Genomic DNA, 21651 nt, shown 5'->3' with positions numbered 1-21651 from the left:
CTACAGTGAAAACTATGCTGTGACAATGTTTCAGCATGTCGAAATTATACAAACATATGACAAAACCATTCAATAGTAGAGGCAGATAATAAAATGTAAAGGAATAATTAAAAGAGTGAAAAGGCTGAAAAGGGCATATTGGTTAATTTTGGGACGATGGGGAGCATATAACATACAAATATAAAGTCAGTGATATACAAGTATTAGTAGTGCAGGAGTTGGCTAGGCTTATGGGACCAAGTTACTACCACAGAGAACTACATTAGAACACAGAGTGGCACGCCACGGAGAAAAGGCACCAGCTGCGTAGATGGCGTCATTTTACAAGAGCCAGGTTGTCCGCAGTAGACAGGATCTTGTCCATAGCAACAATCCATTGGGGGAAAGTCCTCTTCAGGCAGTAGTAATATGGAACTAAAATGCGTAAAAACCTATAAGACAGAGGCAATTTAATGACAGCACGTACACAACACGTAAGTACTATAGTCTAGCTAATTGGGAACCTGTTGTAAAGAAAACACAGTGGAATCATCAGTATGGCTAAACAACAGAACGACATAGAAAATGCTAACACAATCTTACACCTAAGACTCCAGATAACATTTTATCTCAATCCCGAGACCATAAATTATGTGGGGGGACAGAACGAAAATTATGACGACACGAACGTTTTGGTTGCTGTGTAACAGTTTTGGCTGGCCGGTGTAGCCGAGCAGTTCTAGGCGCGTCAGTCTGGAACCGCGCGGCCGCTACGGTTGCAGGTTCGAATCCTGCCTCGGGCATGGCTGTGTGTGAGGTCCTTAGGTTGGTTAGGTTTAAGTAGTTCTAAGTTCTAGGGGACTGATGACCTCAGATGTTAAGTCTCATAGTGCTCAGAGCCATTTTTTGTAACAGTTTTAGTGGGCATTGACTTCTAAATGATTCTTTGTGAGTTTTGCTGGATCTGCTATGAGAGATGGTATACTTTTACCTTGTTACATCATTACTTGGTTAAGTGATCAAAATAAGCACACACTTCCAATCTGGGAGCAGTAATTTGGCATTGACAGGCAAAGTGAAACACAATACCTCAAATGGTCGATCCCAGGGGCACGTATTGGAGTGCGGTGTCGGGGGCGAGAATAGACCTCTGGCCCTTCCTTGCCTGTCGTAAGAGGCTACTAATAGGAGTCGTTTTTATTGGGTCAAGTATTTTTTTTACCTTCTTTCAAATACTTCTTCTCTCAAATTTTTTGACTTCTTAAGTTCTGGTCCCCTTTTTGGGTTTGGCCTCCATTTTCCAAATTTTTCCAAAGTGAGGGCCATTTGGGCAAGGACACCTTACCGTGGTGCACTACCTCTCCACTATGCACTGGTACCTTTTGCACCTAGCAGTCAAGTGGATCTACCTCTCGGCAGTAGCCCCTGTCAATGCAGGGATAGTACTGCCGATGCCCGAGCTGTGACCTCCCCGTGTCAGCTGAGGAGTAGTTGCATGTCCACTTTGTGGTACTGGAACTCTAGGCAACAGATAGTGTGCCAGGTGGCCTTTGCTTTGGTGGGGTGACGCGCACAGGAAGAGCCTCTGATTGGAGTGAGTGGCTTCAGGGTGGATGATTCGCAATGAAACGGATCAAACATAATGGTGACCGTGCCAACATGGCCATCTCATCAGTCAGGAACAGTGATTTTAATGCAGAAGTTCACGATCCTATGGCATTTCCGTCATTGACCATGCCTTAAGAAAGAGAGCCATGCAAGGAGAAATGGAAGTGGACAGTTTGCCGAGTTCTTGGTTTGTTTCCACACTGATGGTGACTCTTCCATTTCAACGAAGCCAGTGCTTTTCATTGAAAATATTGAGGATTGATTTGGTGAGGAGAAGATGAGAAATGGATGTTTGCTGATCAGAACATCAAACACTAACCAATCGTGGGCATTTAAGGCCTGTGTTAAGTTATGTGATATACCAATCACCATTTCCCTCATAACAAGCTCAGCAGGATTCAGGGTGTTACCTAACACTTCAAACTGATGAGGAACTGCATACCTACCCGATGTGGTGTGGAGTCCATTTTGTTCGTTGCATCCAGAAGGGGCCCAAGGATAATAGAATGGACATTGGAGCTTTTGCCCTAGCCTTTGACGGCATTATTTTGCCCAAGAAGGTTAAGGTTAGTTGTTTGTAGGTGTGATGTCAGGCCTTACTTTCCTCCTCTGATGAGATGTTTTAACTACCACAGGTTCGGACACATGTTGTCCTGCTGTTCTGATACGGTTATCTGTAGGGCATGTAGACAGGCATCCCATAGGGGCAGCCTTTGTGACCAACCCCTTCAATGTGTCAGCTGTCCAGGACCACACCCTCCTTGTTCACCACAATGCTCAATGTTCAAGAGGGAAAAGAAAATTCAAGAGTATAAGACAGTTGGCCGCATGTTTTACCCAGATGCAAGTGAAAAGTTTGAATGACTTCATCCGACTATTATTGTCTTCAATTTTATGGTTGTCGTGTCACAGGCACACCTCATGCAAAGACAATGTCTTGCAGGGCACCTCTAGGCCCTCATGGGATTCCAGGGCCTGCCCTCCAGTTGGGGGAGGGAACATCAGCTCCTTCATCACCTACAACTATAGCACAGATGATTCACACTCCATTGGTGCTGCCAGAGATGCCGAGTCATGTCTGACATCAGGGATGAGGACACCTGTCAAGCTGCCCCCCTCTCAAGACAAGGACCATCAGCCACAGGCTGTGGGCCAAAGAAAAGTACAGTCCTTTTTGCTTAGGGAAGATAAAATAAGGGAAATCTGTGTGCAAATCGAAGTCTCAGAATGATAAGCAGAAATGTAAGCTATGTTCTGAGGCTTCAGACATTCTGCTCTCCAGCCCTGCGGCAGTGGAGCCTATGCCCAAGGACAACAAATCACCCACTGAGGTGGACCATGACCTTGTAGCAAAGTAATCACACCCATATTTTCCATTAGCCACTTTCTCAGACATGACACCAATGCTCCTTCAATGGAACTATAATGGCTACTATCGCTATTTGACCGAACTCTGTCATTTAATGGCTACTTATTCCGTATTTGGCATATCGCTTCAGGAAACACATTTTACAGCAACGCACATCCCTGCTCTGAAAAACCACCATCCCTACTGTACCATTCACATGAATGTTGAGAGTGTGTCCGGTGGGGTCTGTACCTTCATGTTGTTGTTGTTGTTGTTGTTGTGGTGGTGGTTTTCAGTCCAGACTCGGGTTTGATGCAGCTCACCATGCAACTCTACCCTGTGCAAGCCTCTTCATCTCCGAGTAACTATGCAACCTACATTCTTCTGAAATTGCTTAGTGTATTCCTCTCTTGGTCTCTCTGATTTTTACCCCCCCCCTCCCCCCCCCCCCCCCCCCCCCCATGCTTCCCACCAATACTAAATTGGTGATTCCTTGATGCCTCAGAACATGTCCTACCAACCAATCCCTTCTTCTAGTCAAGTTATGCCACAAATTCCTCTTCTCCTCAATTCTATTCAGTACCTCCTCATTAGTTATGTGATCTACCCATCTAATCTTCAGAATTATTCTGTAGCAACATGTTTCGCAAGCTTCTGTTCTCTTCTGGTCTAAACTATTTATCGTCCAATTTCACTTCCATACATAGCTACATTCCATACAAACACTTTCAGTAAGGTCTTCCTGACACTTAAATCTATTCTCGATGTTAACAAATTTTTCTTCTTCAGAAATGCTTTCCATGCCATAGCCAGTCTATATTTTATACCCTCTCTACTTTGACCTTCATCACTTATCTACTACTTCAAGTGTCTGATTTTCCTAATCAAATTCCCACAGCATCACCTGATTTAATTCAACTACATTCCATTATCCTCATTTTGCTTTTGTTGATGTTCATCTTATATCCTCCTTTCAAGACACTTTCCATTCCGTTCAGCTGCTCTTCCAGGTCCTTTGCTGTCTCTGGCGGAATTACAGTGTCATTAGCAAACCTCAAAGTTTTTATTTGTTCTCCAATGATTTCAATTCCTATTCCAAATTTTTCTTTTGTTTCCTTTACTGTTAGCTCAATGTACAGATTGAAAAACATGGGGAATAGGCTACAACCCTTTCTCACTCCCTTCTCAACAACTGCTTCTCTTTCATCCCCCTTGACTTTTATTATTGACATTTGATTTCTGTACAAATTGTAAATAGCCTTTCGCTCCCTGTATTTTACCCCTGCCACCTTCAGAATTTCAAAGAGAGTATTCCGTTCATCATTGTCAAAAGCTTTCTATAAGTCTACAAATGCTAGAAATGTAGATTTGCATTTCCTTAATCCATCTTCTAAGATAAGTTGTAGCATCAGTATTGCCTTGAGTGTTCCAACATTTATACTGAATCCAAAATGATCTTCCCTGAGGTCGGCTTCTACCAGTTTTTCACTTTATCTGTAAAGAATTCGTGCTAGTGTTTCACAACCGTGACTTATTAAAGGGATGGGTTCAGCAATTTTCACACGTGTTGGACACCTGTTTTCTTTGAGATTGGAATTATTACATTCTTCTTAAGTCTGAGGGTATTTCGCCTGTCTCATACAACTTGCTCACCAAATGGAAGTGTTTTGTCATGTCTGGCTCACCTAAGGCTATCAGTAGTTCTGATGGAATGTTGTCTACTCCTGGGGCCTCGTTTCTTTCAGTGCTGTGTCAAATTCTTCACACGGTATCATATCTTGCATTTCATCTTCAGCTGTGTCCTCTTCCATTTCCATAATATTGCCCTCGAGTACATCCCCCTTGTATAGACCCTCTACATACTCCTTCCACCTTTCTACTTTCCCTTCTTTGCATAGGATAGGTTTTTCATCTGAGCTATTGGTATTTATATGGGTGGTTCTCTTTTCTCCAAAGGTCTCTTTGATTTTCCTGTAGGCCAGTATCTATCTTATCCCTAGTGATACATGCATTTACATCCTTACATTTGTCCTCCAGCCATCCCTGCTTAGCCATTTTGCACTTCCTGTTGATCTCATTCTTGAGACATTTGTATTCCTTTTTGCCTGCTTCATTTACTGCATTTTTATATTTTCTTCGTTCATCAGTTAGGTTCAATCTCTCTTCTGTTACCTATGTATTTCTACTAACCCTCGTCCTTTTATCTTCTACTGCCTTCACAATTTCATCTCTCAAAGCTATCCATTCTTCTTCTATTGATTTTGTTTCCCTGTTCTTGTCAATTGTCCCCTGGTGCTCTCTCTGAAACTCTCTACAACCTCTGATTCTTTCTGTTTATTGAGGTCCCATCTTCTTAAATTCGTATCTTTTTGCAGTTTCTTCAGTTTTAATCTACAGTTCATAACCAATAAATTGTGGTCAGAATCCATATCTGACCCTGGAAATGTCTTACAATTTAAAACCTGGTTTGTAAGTCTATCTGAAACCTTCCAGTGTCTCCAGACCTTTTCCACATATACAACCTTCTTTCATGATTCTTAAACCAAGTGTTAGCTATGATTAATTTGTGTTCTGTGTAAAATCCTACCATGTGGCTTCCTCTTCCTATCCTTACCCTCAGTCCATTATCTGTTGGTTTTGCTGCTGCTCTTTTTCCTACTATTGAATTCCAGGCCCCCATGACTACTAAATTGTCATCTCCCTTAACTGTCTGAATAATTTATTTTATTGAATCACACATTTCTTCAACCTCTTCATCATCTGTGGAACTAGTTGGCATACAAACGTGTACTACCGTGGTAGGCATGGACTTCGTGTGTATCTTGACTACAACAATGCGTTCACTATGCTGTTTGTAGTAGCTTATCCTTGTTCCTATTTTTTTTATTTGTTATTAAACCTACTCCTGCATGACCCATATTTGATTTTGTATCTATAACCCTGTATTCACCTAACTGGAAGTCCTGTTTCTCCTGCCACTGAACTTCACTAATTCCCACTATATCTAACTTTAACATATTCATTTCCCTTTTTAAATTTTGTAACCTACCTGCCCAATTAAGTTATCTGACATTCCATGCTCTGATCTGTGAAAAGCCAGTTCTCTTTCACCTGATAATGACGTTCTTCTGTGTAGTCCCCTCCTGGGGATCCGAATGGGGGACTATTTTACTTCTGGAATATTTTACCCATGAGGATGCCATTATCATTTAACAATACAGTAAAGCTGCATGCCATCGGGCAAAATTATGGCTGTAGTTTCCCCTTGCTTTCAGCCATTCACAGTACCAGCACGGCAAGGCTGTTTTGGTTGATATTACAAGGCCAGATCAGTCAGTCATCCAGACTATTGCCCCCTGCAAATACTGAAAAGACTGCTGCCCTTCTTCAGGATCCACATGTTTGTCTGGCCTCTCAACAGATGCCACACCATTGTGGTTGCACCTGTGGTATGGCTATCTGTAGCGCTGAGGCACACAAGCCTCCCCACCAACAGCAAGGTCGATTGTTCATATGCTCTGATATTGTCAATGAACAGGTTCCCCTTACCACTGCACTAGAAGCTGTGGCCATTAGTGTCTACCTGTCAGTTTGGATGACAATATATAATGTTTATCTATCCCCAGACAGATATTTCCATTACTACGAGCTGTTAGTGGCTCAGCTCCCTGCCCCATTCCTCTTATTGGGGACTTCGATGCCCATAATACTCTGTGGGGCAGCGACACTACGTCTCACTGAGGCTGAGTACTAGAACACTTTTCGGATGTGGGTGCCTGCCTTCTCAACACTGGAGGTGTGACCATTTCAGTGTGGCCCGCAGAACATTTTCAGCTATTGATCTCACAGTTTGCAGCCCGAGTAACTTACCCTAATTCAGTGGCATGCCCATGATGAGTTTCGTGACAGCGACCATTTTCCTATCGCTGATAAGCTGATTGCCAGTGTTTCTCCTCTGCAGCCACTTTTGCAACCAGTCGTATGACGGATATCAAGAAATTGGTAAAGGGTACTATTGATACTATTACTCCTGCAGCAGCAGCAGCAGCAGCAGCAGCAGTGATACGCTACTCATCTGGCTCATCCTTACGACCGCTGGTGCCATGGTCATCTGAAGACTTGGTCACAGCTATCAGGGACTGCTGCAAGGCGCTTCAACAGCACAAGTGCTGTCCCTCTAATAATTTAATAGCATTCAGGAGACTCTGGGCGAAAACATGGTTCTTAATAAAGAAAAGGAAACAGGAGTGTTGGGAGCAATACATCTCAACTATGTGGTCCCACACCCCGTCGTCCCCAGTACGGACTAAACTCTATCGCATTTGTGGCCATCCACCACCCATCGCAGTTTCTGGCGTGCCTGTCAGTGGTAACATCTGCACTGATCCCATGGTACTTGCTGAATGTTTTGTGGCATACTTCAAAGAGGTGTACGATTGCAGTAATTACCATTGTCATTTCCTGGCCCGGAAACACCTGATTGAGTGCCACCCATTACCTTTCCATGTACATGGCTCTCTATCATACAACACTCCTTTTAGTGAATGGAAGCTTTGCAGCGCTTTGGCAGAGTGTTACGATATGGCCCCAGGGTCTGACAAAATCAACAACCAAATGCTCAAACATGTTTGTGCTGACAGCATGAAACATATTCTCTTCCTTTTTAATCACATTTCGCAGAAGGAAGCATTTACCTCTCAGTGGTGGGAAGGCGATATTATTCCTGCCCTGAAACCAGGAAAGGATCCACATATTTTAACTAACTACCAGCCAGTCTCTCTAATGAATGGGCTTTGTAAGCTATTTGAACAAATCATCAACCGCTGTCTTTGTTGGTGCCTTGAAGCTGGAGGTGTATATCATGATTCCAAAGTGGCTTTCAGGCTTTCTGGTCCACCACAGATCATCTGGTTCATTGCCAACATCTGATTGCTGTGTTTCTTGACCAAGAGAAGGCATATCATACTACCTGACAACATTACGTCCTCTCCACAGCGCATGAGTGGGGTTTCCAGGGCAGTTTATCATTTTTATCCAGAATTTCCTATCTCTCCAAATTTTTCAGGTCTGGATAGGTCCAATCTCAGCAGCCACTTTGTACAAGAAACAGGAGTCACTCAGGGATCGGTTCTGAGCATAATGCTGTTTGCTGTCACCATCAATGATATTGTAAATGCAGTGTGCCCCAAATTCTCTCCACCATTGTACTGGATGATCTTTGGCTGTACTATGCCTCTACATCTCTGTGCACCCCTGAGTGCCAGTTCAGGGGGCTGTCTGGAGTCTGGAGAGTCCATGACTGGGCCATGAACCACGGCTGTCAATTTTCCCCTGCAGAATCACAAGTTACGCATTTTTGTTCACTCTGGGCTGTGCACCCACACCCAGAAATTTGTCTTGGTGACCATTTACTTGAATTGTGGACACTTTTCAATTCTTAGGTATTTTATTTGACCACAAGCTAAATTGGCAGCCCCAAGTCCACTGGCTCAAGGCAACTTGCATGAAGAAGGTGAATACTCTCCATTTTCTTAGTCAGTCCTGAATGGACTGCACAGTTACTCTGGGATTTTACAAGGCACTGATTTCATCCTGCTTGGAGTGTCGATGTATTGCATATGGGTTGGTCGCACCATACATACTGAGCCTGCTGGACCCTGTTCACCACACTGGTGGTTGTTTGGCAAATGGGGGCCTTTTGTACAAGCCCTGTTGACAGCCTCCTGGCGGAGCCAGTCCCACAGCAGCTTCTAGGAAGTTAGGCAATCACAACCTGTCAGATGCCTACCCACCCATGTCATTAAATTCTTTTCCAGAACCAGCAGTTCAGACTGTTTGTGCATCGCCCAAAACTGGGCAGACCAGTGGGATTCGACTCATTGTGACTCCAAGGATTATGCTGATCCTATCATGCTCCGACACCTGTTTCTTTCAGTCCTCCACGATTATTCTAATTCAGTATGCATCTATACAGATGAATCGAAAGTGAACAACAGGATCGGTTACACTTTTGCATGTGCAAGGAGACACGAGGAACACTCTCTGCCAAGTGCCTGCAGTGTATACACTACAGAGTTGGTTGCCATCCCTCAGGCTTTGCAGTATGTCAAATTCCAGGCCAAGACGAACTATCTGATCTGTAGTGATTCCACGACTTGCTTAAAAGGCATAACCCTGTGCTATCCCAAAAATCTTTTGCTTGCAAAAATCTAGGACGTACAGGCTGACCTCTTCAGCTCTGAAAAGATGGTGACCTTCATCTGGACACCCAGCCATGTAGGCATTCCAGGAAATGAATTTGTCGACTGTCTATTTAAAGATGCAACTACAAGAGTTCAACTTGATGTCAGGATACTGGGCCCAGAGTCAAGATTCCAACTTTGACACAATATTTTGAGACTCTTGGAATTGAAATGGCAGGCTACTGTGAGCCAAAACTAGTTGAGAGCAATTAAAGGGTCCCGTAAGGTGTGGCATACATCTTTCCAGGCCTCTCGGAAAGATGCCATTGTATTGTGCCGATTGCTCATTGGCCACACGAAACTCAATCAAGAGTTCCTTCTGCGCCAGGAAGATCTTCCTTATTGCTGCTGCGGTAGTCTACTGATGATAGTGCATGTTCTTGTTGAGTGCACCCTGCTGGCTGATCCACGGCATGCTCTCAGCTGGCCTACCTCACTACCTCAGGTGCTTGCGGATGATGTGAAATCCACGTTGTTGCATTTCCTGAGGGAAACGCTTCCAGTGTTAGCGGCGGTTGTGGGGGCAAGAGCCTCCCCCTGTGGAAGGTACCCATCAAGCAATCACAGATTCCTTTCATTCCTTCTCACCTTGTTGCGCTTTTAGCCATTATAGGAGAATCCCAGGGACTGAAAGAAGGTTCAGTTATTCCTGCTTTTAGTAAAACGGAAATATTTTTCTCTTCTACAGGCTGTATGTTAAACGGTAAGTGGTATGGTTTCTGTGCTGTAGGCCTACCATTGGCTGTAGGAATGTCATGATATGTTAAGGAGGTTGCCAGAAGTTGGTTCTTTTCTACAAAGGAAGTTGCAAATTTGGCTAGACGAGGATACAATTCCTGGTCTGCTTTATGCAGGTGTTGAAGTTTCTTTCCAATTTCTGCTTTTATAGATGATATAACTGGGGTGGAATTATATAAACAGTTCTTTCAGGCTGGCCCTTTTTGTGGTATGCTGTTACCTCATCAGTTTTTATTTCATTTGCATTGGCAACTACGGTAGCCCAGAGAATTGTTAACATCTCTGCTTCCAAAATTATCTGTTCTTACTGACAAAAATTTACCTGGGTGTGTCGCACTCGTTCGAAAAACTGCACTTCACATGTGACTGTTCACTGTGTATTACTTCATTTCTCTTTAATGGATCCTCTAAGAAAATACTTCCTTCTTAAAAAAATCCTTCTTTATTTCTATCCAGTTGATTTTCCTTATACCATCCACTATTTTCTCAGTTTTTCCAATTTCAATGCTGTAGTACCTGGTTTAGTGGGTTGTCAGAATGTAGCCGTATGTTCTGGACTCCGTTGAGTCCATAAAACAGCGACAATGCCAAAATGGTGAATATTTCCCCTAATTTGGACAACTTGTGTTCGGAAGTTAAATATACCTCGAGAATGGCACAGGAAATTGTTCCCTAAAATGGCATTCAAATTGTGGTCACGCTTCCAAACCACTTAGCATGTGAACTGATAATTCCTTCTATTTTCATTTCCACATTTTGCAAACCAATTGGGTAAATTATCTTTCTTCACAGTCCACTCAGTCTGCTTTACGACAGTTCTCATTCTTGACCACAAGTATATTTAATGAACAAAACACTTATTTATGATAAAGATAGACTACCTACCATTTATTTTATCTTGCAAAGTTATATTTGCCGTCTGAGTGAGTCCTACGTCTCTTACTGCATTCACTTTATGGAAGGGGAGCTACAGCTGTGGGAGAACCACTCTGTCTGCATTTCCTGGTTTGCATTCCTTCGAGCACTTCTGTAACATGAAACTTTCTGGCAGATTAAAACTGTGTGCCGGGCCGAGACTCGAACTCGGGACCTTTGCCTTTCGCGGGCAAGTGCTCTACCAACTGAGCTACCCAAGCACGACTCACACCCCGTCCTCACAGCTTTACTTCTGCCAGTACCTCGTCTCCTACCTTCCAAACTTTACAGAAGCTCTCCTGCAAGCTCCGGCCCGGCACACAGTTTTAATCTGCCAGGGAGTTTCATATCAGCGCACACTCCGCTGCAGAGTGAAAATCTCATTCTGGAAACATCCCCCGGGCTGTGGCTAAGCCATGTTACCGCAATATCCTTTCTTTCAGGAGTGCTAGTTCTGCAGGGTCCGCAGGGTCCGCAGGAGAGCTTCTGTAAAGTTTGGAAGGTAGGAGACGAGGTAGTGGCAGAAGTAAAGCTGTGAGGACGGGGCATGAGTCGTGCTTGGGTAGCTCAGTCGGTAAAGCACTTGCCCGCGAAAGGCAAAGGTCCCGAGTTCGAGTCTCGGCCCGGCACACAGTTTTAATCTGCCAGGAAGTTTCATATCAGCGCACAATCCGCTGCAGGGTGAAAATCTCATTCACTTCTGTAACATGCTTGGTTAGCGTAGTGATGCTATGGAGACAGACAGTTTGATCTCTCGTGTCCGATCTTTCTACAGTAGGCACATGCTGATTGCAAACACTCTGGAGCCTTGTGACCTGGACATTGACATCAAGTGGAGCACGCTTAGGCAGTGAATGTATGTGTAGTTGAGTTTACTATGGTGGAAGAGTGACTAAAATGCTTGGTCTCCTGGCATAGAAATGCAAGTAATGTGGTTTCCTTTAGTGTGCTTGGCGAAGCACACTTTACCTCGAGCACTACCTGTCAGTCAGTCTTGTGAACAAATACATCTGTCTAATGAGCTTCTGCTTCACTAAGTACTACTTCTTTCCTTTTGTTACTTTCCCTTAGTACATATGTACAACACGACACAGCTTTTATTTGGTCAGCAAAGTGTCCTAAATCCTCTCTGGAATTTTGGCAAATGATGAAAAGTTTGCCTCACAGAAGCTAACAATTTGCTTGTCTCCATATCTATCCACTAGCCCTTTTGCAAGGATGTCAAGTGCCTTGGTATTTTTCAGCTGTTCCATGGAATTCACAGAAGCACAAGCCTCTCCTTGGAAATTCAGGTTGACGCCTCCTACTAGTACTTCATCACTCCAGATTGACAATTTTCCTACATCCGTTAAATTTCGTATGAAAGTTTGGACATCTTCACCTGGTTTACCTGTGAAGGCAGGAACCAGCAATCCCATTGCAACGTCAGTTAAGGGCTGGCAGGGAATTGCTGTGGGAATGCTGGAAAAGGGGAAGCAAGGCTAGTGGGGTGAGGGGAGGGGGGGAGGAGGGGGTACAGGACTGCTTTATTGCTTCATATTTACTAATGCCTCATTAAGGCAGCTTTTCAAATTTTCATTTTCCACCCGTAGTTGATCCAGCTTTGCCTGCATTTCTGGATCTATCTCCAGCTGTGCAGTCCCTGTGACCTGGTGGTGGGCATCCCTTTAAACTACACGTCATCTGGCAGCATTGGACCCCGGCAGCTTCTTCTCTCTAAAAGCAAAGCTCATTACTTAGGTTAGTTGTTCAGTGAACATCATAGCAGAGTCGGGCAGCGACACAGCATTGGCACCCAGTGTTGATGATGTGCCAGCTCATCGTACCTGCAACTTGGCCTAGTGTGTGGGCGGCAGAGATGATGGTGAGGTCGGGTGACCTCGCGCATCTGAGGCGGCAACTCTGGACTAACTGCTGTAGGCAGCCTGGACTGACTGCACTGAGCATTTGTCTTTTGTATTGCACAGAGCCAAATGACCCCACACATTGGTTTTGTGTGTCCACTTGTTCCTTAGTAATTTGTATGGGGCACCTCAAAGCTGAAAACAGAGTGAATTCGGTCATCCTGATTCTGATGTCAGCTTATACATCCCCTGGGGTTGTAGTGATGATTGGAAAGAGATATGGACTTGTTATTAGTATATACGATACTCCTGTTTAGAAAAAGAAACTGTATTGGTTTGTTGGCTCTTGGGGATTACATGGTGACGATTGTGAGGGGGGGAGAGGGAGGGGTGAGAACCAGTCGTTCCAAGATCAATCTCTGAGGAGAAAAGAGAATGTTATGATAAAGGAATGAAGCCATTTAGCATCTGCTATAGATGGCGGCTCGGAATAGAGGAGAGGGATGTTTTTCCGCATTGGCTCTGAGAGCCCTCAGTTTCAAAGGCAGATAATCCTGTAATGTGATTTGATTAAGGCGGCTTCGCTGATGCCATTCAGTATAGTCTGGTATGGCTTGGTCGATTTTTGTCGCATCAGTTGTAAGGCAACAGATGAAAAAGTGAGCCCTTTGTTAAACTTAAACAATGAAAATTACTTTTGTCTGGGCCAGGGGGCATTTTGTATAATCACAATAGTTGAAAAATCTGATTTTATCTTAGGAGTAATGGAAAGCCTGAGACAGTGTGCAGAAAATTTAAATTGTAAGATAACCGAATTGCACACGGTGCAATACAAACATGTATGTTGATGAACTGTGCTTCACAGGTGTGGAATACTTAAAAGCAAGTTATGTTGAAAACATTTGAAGTCTGTTAAGGTGAATCAGTGTATTATGCTACCAGTTTTGATTATAAACTATCATCCTTAGGCACAGAAGCGGGCTACTAAGTTGATTATTTTTGTGTTTGAGGATGATCTTTTATGAGCAAAACTGATAGCAAAGTAAAATAATTTATCTTTTTAGTGTAGCAGTCCACACAGAGTTCTTTCCTTAGAACAAATGCAACTGTACGTGTCCATTTTCATAAAGTGAAGAAAACAGCAACAGTTGTTGAACCAATAATATTTTATTGTTTATGACCGGTTTTGGAATAATGCAGTTCCATCTTGTGCCATACAATAAAGCATAAAAGAATCACAGTTGTCTGCCAATTTATGTTGTCTGTGGAAACAAAGTTCCTTGTTCCACTTTATAAAATGGGAAATGTACGGTCCCGACAGCAATCACCATCTAGCTACATGAGCTAGACAGTGGTTATTCTCGGACTCTGGTGTTCCCAATTTTATAAACTGGGATGCAGCATTTTTGTCCCACAGACAACACAGTGTGGAAAAAGCCTTAGGTTTTTGTGCTTTATCGTATGTCAGAAGATGGAATTATATTATTCTGTGGGCGCTGATGACCACGCTGTTTGGCGCCCGTAAACCTCAATGACATGTTTTGAGGCATCAAGGGATCACAAATTTAGCATTGGAGGGCAGCGTGGAGGGTAAAAATCGTAGAGGGAGACCAAGAGATCAATACACTAAGCAGATTCAGAAGGATGTAGGTTGCAGTAGGTACTGGGAGATGAAGAAGCTTGCACAGGATAGTAGCATGGAGAGCTGCATCAAACCAGTCTCAGGACTGAAGACCACAACAACAACAACAAACCTCAAACACACACACACACTATATTATTCTGGAACAGGTTGTGCAAATATATAAAAAATCTTTCAGAATATGTCTGGTAACAAAATAACATTTGTCACCTGTAGATCATTTGGATACGATTACAATCTGGGAACTTGTTTTTGACACTTGTGAAATAAAGTGGATAGTTCAAAGATTTTATAAGGTTTTGCTCCCCTGTTGTCAAACAATACAGCCATGCCACCTGTTACTTAAAATTTAGTGAGCTGGAGGTATATAATAATGTATAATATATTTTGTTATTATGATAAGTTTTGTTTTTCCCTTAGGCTATTGTATGTAGTCTAGCAGGCATGGAGGAGTTTCGTGATGATGCATATGCAGTAAGTTTGTTGGAGAAGATGGTAATTGGTGGAACATTTGTTGCTGAAGTAGAACCAAATGCAGAAAAAGTTGCACTTGTGTTGTTTGACACAAGCACCGATGAAGATATAAACATGAACCAGTTATTAAGTAACAAGATACGTCAACATCAATTCACTCCAGAACTGCCTCAGGTAATTTAAACTTTGACCACTTTAATATATAAGGTGTTGTGTATTTAAAAATGAAGCTAAGTTGCAAATTTTGATTTATAGGTGGACACAGTGAAGGATGTTTTCATTAGTAGTATAGCTCATAATGGAGATGTCCATATACAGATGAGTTTAAAACCTCTAGATTATATAACTAGTCAAATACAATCAATTTTAGAAGCAGCTGTGAATGAGTATCTGCCCAAAGCTTCAGATGTCAGAAGAAAAGCGGATGACCTATATTTAGCTCCTTATGCTTCAGACAATTCTATGTACCGTGCAAAAATTGTGGAGGAGTACCCTGCAACAAATGAGGTATGATACAAAAAGTTTATTTGTTGGTGTTATTCTGTTTTGTAACAATAATTCTAATGTGTGTTATGATATCACAGGCAGACATCATATTTGTTGATTATGGTAACATAGAGCGGGCCCGTCTTGACAGTCTTATACTTCTGGAAAATGTAGATGATGAACTGAAGAGCATTCCATATCAGGTAAGGATTAAACTATGTTATGTAATTCTTACTGCTGACAGAAGGGATTCTCGTATTATTACAAATATTTGTTTCAAAGAAAGGGCTGTGATAAATCTATTCTTCACTTAAAAATTGAATGAGAAAAGGCCTTGTTAGAGGACTGCAACAAAGTAGATATGACTTTAAACATTATGAAACAATTGTGGAACCTTAATGTCATTTCACATTGTGGACATACTAACTTTTTTAGAACAACAATACATATGTAGGAAAAAAAGCACATTTGTCTCCATTTTGTAAAGTACCATGTGAAGACTTCTTTAACCCTTCACTGGTCGTGTGTTGCATTTGTTACAATAGCCAGGCATCTGATGGCTAAATTGTTTTATGTACATGCAACCAACAGGTGGGGAGGGGCTGGTGGTAAGATTATTGTTGTGACTAGTAGCTGGTGCCAATATTCCAAGAAGCTAACTGGAAATGATGGACACTTAAAATAAGACAGGTTTTGAACAGCATACAATGATGCGAATGATGGAGAGTTAAAAAAAATACACATCCGGATCTTCTCTTAAGCTGTGTCCATCTTCTGTCTCTTGTCCTTCCCAGGAAAAAAAATAAGAGTATTACTAACAGCCTGTCGCTACTGCATTCATTTTTGATACAGTTAGTTACACACTTGTGCATGCACATATACACACATTGAAGCATGACACTGTATTTACTTACCAAGTGAACTGTGAGAAGAACATTGGCTTATACCTCATTGCATCTGTGGCTGTTGATTGTGTTGGTGCATCGTGTCCTACACTTCATTCTAGTTACTAAAAAGTCGTCTCAGGTCTGCATTGTTTAGTTTTAGGGCTATGCATTTTTAATAACTTTCCAAAATGCTTTCAGTAATAGTGATGTTATTTCTATATATGATGAATGTTGTACACCCCCTGCAGTATCCTTAGCTTGATGTTTGCTGTCATGAGAATGTTAGGTGTATTATTTTGTTTTTTATCTATTGGACGTATGTTTTGTAGAACTTGGTTCCGACATCTACGTCTATGTATGTAACTCTGCAATCCACAGTGCAGTAGATGATGGATGGTACTAGACATTGTACCTAATGTTACAGTTTCTTCCTGTTCCAGTTGTGTACAGGGCATGATAAGAATGACTGCTTAAACGACTGTGTGTGCTCTGTAATATGTCTAATATTGATCATACAGCGCTGGCTTTCATTGCTAATATTGACACTCTGGGCGAATTTGGTAATGTGCTCGTAAGGCTATGATCTAAGAAATGTTTCTATTCCTTATGTTTCATCTTCTAATTCTGGAGACATCATCAGAGTAATTTTCAACTCAACAAGGTCAGCAAGTCTAGCTGTCAACCAACGAAGTGTTTATAACCTCTAAGGATTTGCGTGATGCCTTCAGTGATTACCGTAGCAGAATATTGTCAAATGACATTTTACAAAATCCAAAGAAATTCTGATTGCATGTATAGCTGTTAGTGGCACCAATGTTAGTGTTCTGTCCCTAGCAGATGAGGCAGGAACTGAAATTGAGGATAGCAAAGCAAAAGTTGAAATGCTGAATTCTGTTATCAAATGTTTCTTTACAAAGAAAAACCCAGGAGAATCGCCCCAATTTAATCCTTGAACAACTGACAAGATCAATGAAATGAGTATTAGTGTCAGTGGTGTTGAGAAACAGCTGAAATCATTAAAACTGAGCAAAGCTCCAGGCCCTGATGAAATCCCTGTCACATTCTATACTGAATTTGTGACTGACTTAGCCCTCTTCTCACTATAATCTATTGTAGATATCTTGATCAAATAACCGTGAGCAGTTCTTGGAAATAGGTACAGGTCACAACCATCTACAAGGAAGGCAGTGGCAGTGATCCACGAAACTACCATCCAATATTTTTGACATCAATTTGTTGTAGAATCTTAGAACATATTCTGAGATCAAACATAATGAGATATCTTGAACAGAATGAGCTCCTCAATGCCAGCAAGCATGGTTTCTGAAAACATCGATCATGTGAATTTTCTCACATGGCATACTGAAAGCTTTGCATTAAGGCTACCAGGTAGATTGTGTTTCTCGGTTTCCATAAAGCATTTGACTTTGTACCACAACTGTGCTTATTGTCAGAAGTATGATCATATGGGGTATCAAGTGATTTGTGACTGGATAGAGGACTTTTTGGTAGGGAGGACATAGCATGTTTCCTTGGATGGAGAGTCATTGTCAGATGTATGAGGGCAGTTCAATAAGTAATGCAACACATTTTTTTTCTCGGCCGATTTTGGTTGAAAAAACCGGAAATTTCTTGTGGAATATTTTCAAACATTCCCGCTTCGTCTCGTATAGTTTCATTGACTTCCGACAGGTGGCAGCGCTGTACGGAGCTGTTAAAATGGCGTCTGTAACGGATGGGCGTTGCAAACAATGGGCAGTGATCGAGTTTCTTTTGGCGTAAAACCAGGGCATCTCAGATATTCATAGGCGCTTGCAGAATGTCTACGGTGATCTGGTAGTGGACAAAAGCACGGTGAGTCGTTGGGCAAAGCGTGTGTCATCATCGCCGCAAGGTCAAGCAAGACTGTCTGATCTCCCGCGTGCAGGCCGGCCGTGCACAGCTGTGACTCCTGCAGTGGAGGAGCGTGCAAACACACTCGTTCGAGATGATCGACGGATCACCATCAAACAACTCAGTGCTCAACTTGACATCTCTGTTGGTAGTGCTGTCACAATTGTTCACCAGTTGGGATATTCAAAGGTTTGTTCCCGCTGGGTCCCTCGTTGTCTAACCGAACACCATAAAGAGCAAAGGAGAACCATCTGTGCGGAATTGCTTGCTCGTCATGTGGCTGAGGGTGACAATTTCTTGTCAAAGATTGTTACAGGCGATGAAACATGGGTTCATCACTTCGAACCTGAAACAAAACGGCAATCAATGGAGTGGCGCCACACCCACTCCCCTACCAAGAAAAAGTTTAAAGCCATACCCTCAGCCGGTAAAGTCATGGTTACAGTCTTCTGGGATGCTGAAGGGGTTATTCTGTTCGATGTCCTTCCCCATGGTCAAACGATCAACTCTGAAGTGTATTGTGCTACTCTTCAGAAATTGAAGAAACGACTTCAGTGTGTTCGTAGGCACAAAAATCTGAACGAACTTCTCCTTCTTCATGACAACGCAAGACCTCACACAAGTCTTCGCACCCGAGAGGAGCTCACAAAACTTCAGTGGACTGTTCTTCCTCATGCACCCTACAGCCCCGATCTCACACCATCGGATTTCCATATGTTTGGCCCAATGAAGGACGCAATCCGTGGGAGGCACTACGCGGATGATGAAGAAGTTATTGATGCAGTACGACGTTGGCTCCGACATCGACCAGTGGAATGGTACTGTGCAGGCATACAGGCCCTCATTTCAAGGTGGCGTAAGGCCGTAGCATTGAATGGAGATTACGTTGAAAAATAGTGTTGTGTAGCTAAAAGATTGGGGAATAACCTGGTGTATTTCAATGCTGAATAAAACAACCCCTGTTTCAGAAAAAAAAAATGTTGCATTACTTATTGAACTGCCCTCGTAGAAGTAACTTCAGGTGTGCCCCACGGAAGTGTTCTGGGGCCCTTACTGTTTATGTTGTATAGTAATGACCTTGCAGACAATATTAACAGTAAAATCAGGCTTTTTGCAGATGATGAAGTCACCTATAATGAAGTACTATCTGAAAGAAGCTGTATAAATATTCAGTCAGATCTTGATAAGATTTCAACAAGGTGCAGAGATTGGCAACTTGGTCGAAATGTTCAGAAATGTAAAATTGTGCACTTCACAAAATGAAGTAATATAGTATCTTATTATAATAATAATAATAATAATAATAATAATATCAATGAGTCACTATTGGAATTGGCCAACTTGTACAAATATCTGGGTGTAACACTTTGTAGGGATATGAAACGAAATGATCACATACATTCAATGGTGGATAAAGCAGGTGTCAGACTGGTTTATTGGTAGAAACTGTAGAGGTGCAATCAGTCTACTAAAGAAATCGCTTATGAATCACTTCTGTGACTCATCCTAGAATATTGCTCAAGTGTGTGGGACCCGTACTAGACAGGACTAACAGGGGATATTGAATGTATACAGAGAGGGGCAGCACAAATGGTCACAGGTTTGTTTACTCCATGGGAGAGTGTCAGAGAGGTACTGAAGGAATTGAAAGGGCAGACTCTTGAAGACCGATGTAAACTATTCCAAGACAGTCTGTTAACTAAGTTTCAATAACCAACTTCTAATGATCACTCAAGGGATACACTACAACCTATCGCTCACATAGGGATCGTGAGGATAAGATTACTATAGTTACTGCATGCACAGAGGCATTCAAACAATTGTTCTTCCCACACTCCATATGTGAACAGAACAGCAAGAAGTCCTAATAACTGGTAAAATGGGATGTGCCATCTGCCATGCACCTCATGGTGGTTTGCAGAGTACGGATGTAATGCAGATGTAAGGGTTTCTCCAGCAGTAGGAGACAAAAAATAAAGAACAGGAACACGCCCTTGCTTACTACCTGTATAATTAAAATCATCAGGTGTCTAGTTTGGTACTTTTTTTGTGGTCACTAAGGAAGTGATAGTCCAATGGAGGAGGAAGATCTCCAGATCCTTCACTTAATACTGGATCTTGAAACGTTTTAAGTAGGATTTTGCAGGATAATTGTATCTAACATAAAACATTTGCCGATTCAGTATTTTAAACATTTCTGTGACGCTCCACCTTGAGTTGAACAAACCTGTGACCATTTGTGCTATCCTTCTTCGTGTACATTCAGTCTACCATTTTAGCCCTATTTTATACGGGTCCCACACATTTCAGCAGTATTCTAAAGTGTTACATGCCAGTGATTTTTAAACTGTCTCCTCTGTAGATCGACAGCTGATGAACCTAGAAATTTTTTTTACTTGTAAATCTTCATATTCTCATGACATATTACTTAATCAGTAAAATTGGGGATACTCACTCATAATAACTTAAGTCATCTGTGAACTGTTAGTCATCTTCGCAATGAACTGTAAAGAGTGAGGGTAAAATGGTCCTGTCAGTCATATATACTAGTAAGGTGGCCAATTGTGGGTGTGCACACTGAAGATCGCAGTGGCGTTAGTGATTATATGCTACCATAACACCCTCTGTAAAGAATGTTGACCACAAGTTCTGGTTGACAGGGGAAGCAGCACTGTTGTGTATGTCAGTTAACTATTGACAGCGCTGACTTCCCCATTTGATCAAGATTGGAACAATTGTCACAGTTTATTAAATCACTTGTCAAATGTATTTCAGTGGCTTCCCTGAAAATAGTCCCAATAAGATGGTCTTCAGTCTGAAGACTGGTTTGATGCAGCTCTCCACACTACTCTTAGCCTGTGCAAACCTCGTCATCTCCAAGAAACTAATGTAACCTATAGCCATTTGAACCTGTTTACTGAAGTCATTTCATGGTCTCCACCTAATTTTAATACACCCACCCCTCCACTCACTCACTTCCCTCCCATATTAAATTGGTGATCCCTTTATATATCAGAATGTGTCCTATCAAATGATCCCTTCTTTTAGTCAAGTTATACCACAGATTTCTTTTTTCCCCAGTTCTGTTCAGTATCTCCTTGTTGGTTATGCGATCTACCCCTGTAACTTTCAGCATTCTCCTGTAATACCACATTTCAAAAACTTGTATTTTCTTCTTGTCTGAACTGTTTATCGTCCACGTTTTACTTCCACAAGACTACATTCCAGACAAATACCTTTTATTGCCACTGCCAGTGTACATCTTATATCCTCTGTACTTCAGCCATTATCAGTTACTTTACTTTCCAAATAGTAAGACCCTTGTACTACTTTTAATGTCTCATTTCCTAATCTGATTACTTCAACATCATCTGATTTAGTTTGACTACGTTCCATTGTCCTTGTTTTGCTTGTGTTGGTGTTCATCTTGTACACTTCTTTCAGGAAACTATCCAGACTTACAGTGCCATTGCAGACATTAATCTACTTCTTTACTCAGGGTGCCTCCCGTTGTAAAGCGCCTCATCAACTTCATACATTTCTGTTAATTTTGTAGTTGACGGCACACACCATTTAAACTTAGCAGCCATGTTTA

General features: G+C 42.1%; 1 protein-coding gene and 1 non-coding gene across 3 annotated transcripts in view; one reads left to right on the top strand and one right to left on the bottom strand.

The window, feature by feature from the left end:
• LOC126472802 (tudor domain-containing protein 7-like) overlaps window positions 1–21651 on the top strand; it is a 182102-nt gene that overhangs the window by 106796 nt on the left and 53655 nt on the right. For both annotated transcript variants that reach the window (XM_050099961.1, XM_050099960.1), the window contains exons 12-14: window positions 14737–14964; window positions 15046–15297; window positions 15375–15479. In XM_050099961.1, the coding sequence (XP_049955918.1) occupies window positions 14737–14964; window positions 15046–15297; window positions 15375–15479 (585 nt within the window). The remainder of the gene's footprint in view (window positions 1–14736; window positions 14965–15045; window positions 15298–15374; window positions 15480–21651) is intronic.
• Trnas-cga (transfer RNA serine (anticodon CGA)) lies at window positions 10978–11052 on the bottom strand. The gene has a single exon. It is a non-coding gene; the product is annotated as a tRNA-Ser (tRNA).

Source organism: Schistocerca serialis, chromosome 1, assembly GCF_023864345.2.
Source record: "Schistocerca serialis cubense isolate TAMUIC-IGC-003099 chromosome 1, iqSchSeri2.2, whole genome shotgun sequence".
Taxonomy (NCBI): Eukaryota; Metazoa; Arthropoda; class Insecta; order Orthoptera; family Acrididae; genus Schistocerca; species Schistocerca serialis.
This window is presented reverse-complemented; position numbering and strand designations above follow the sequence as displayed.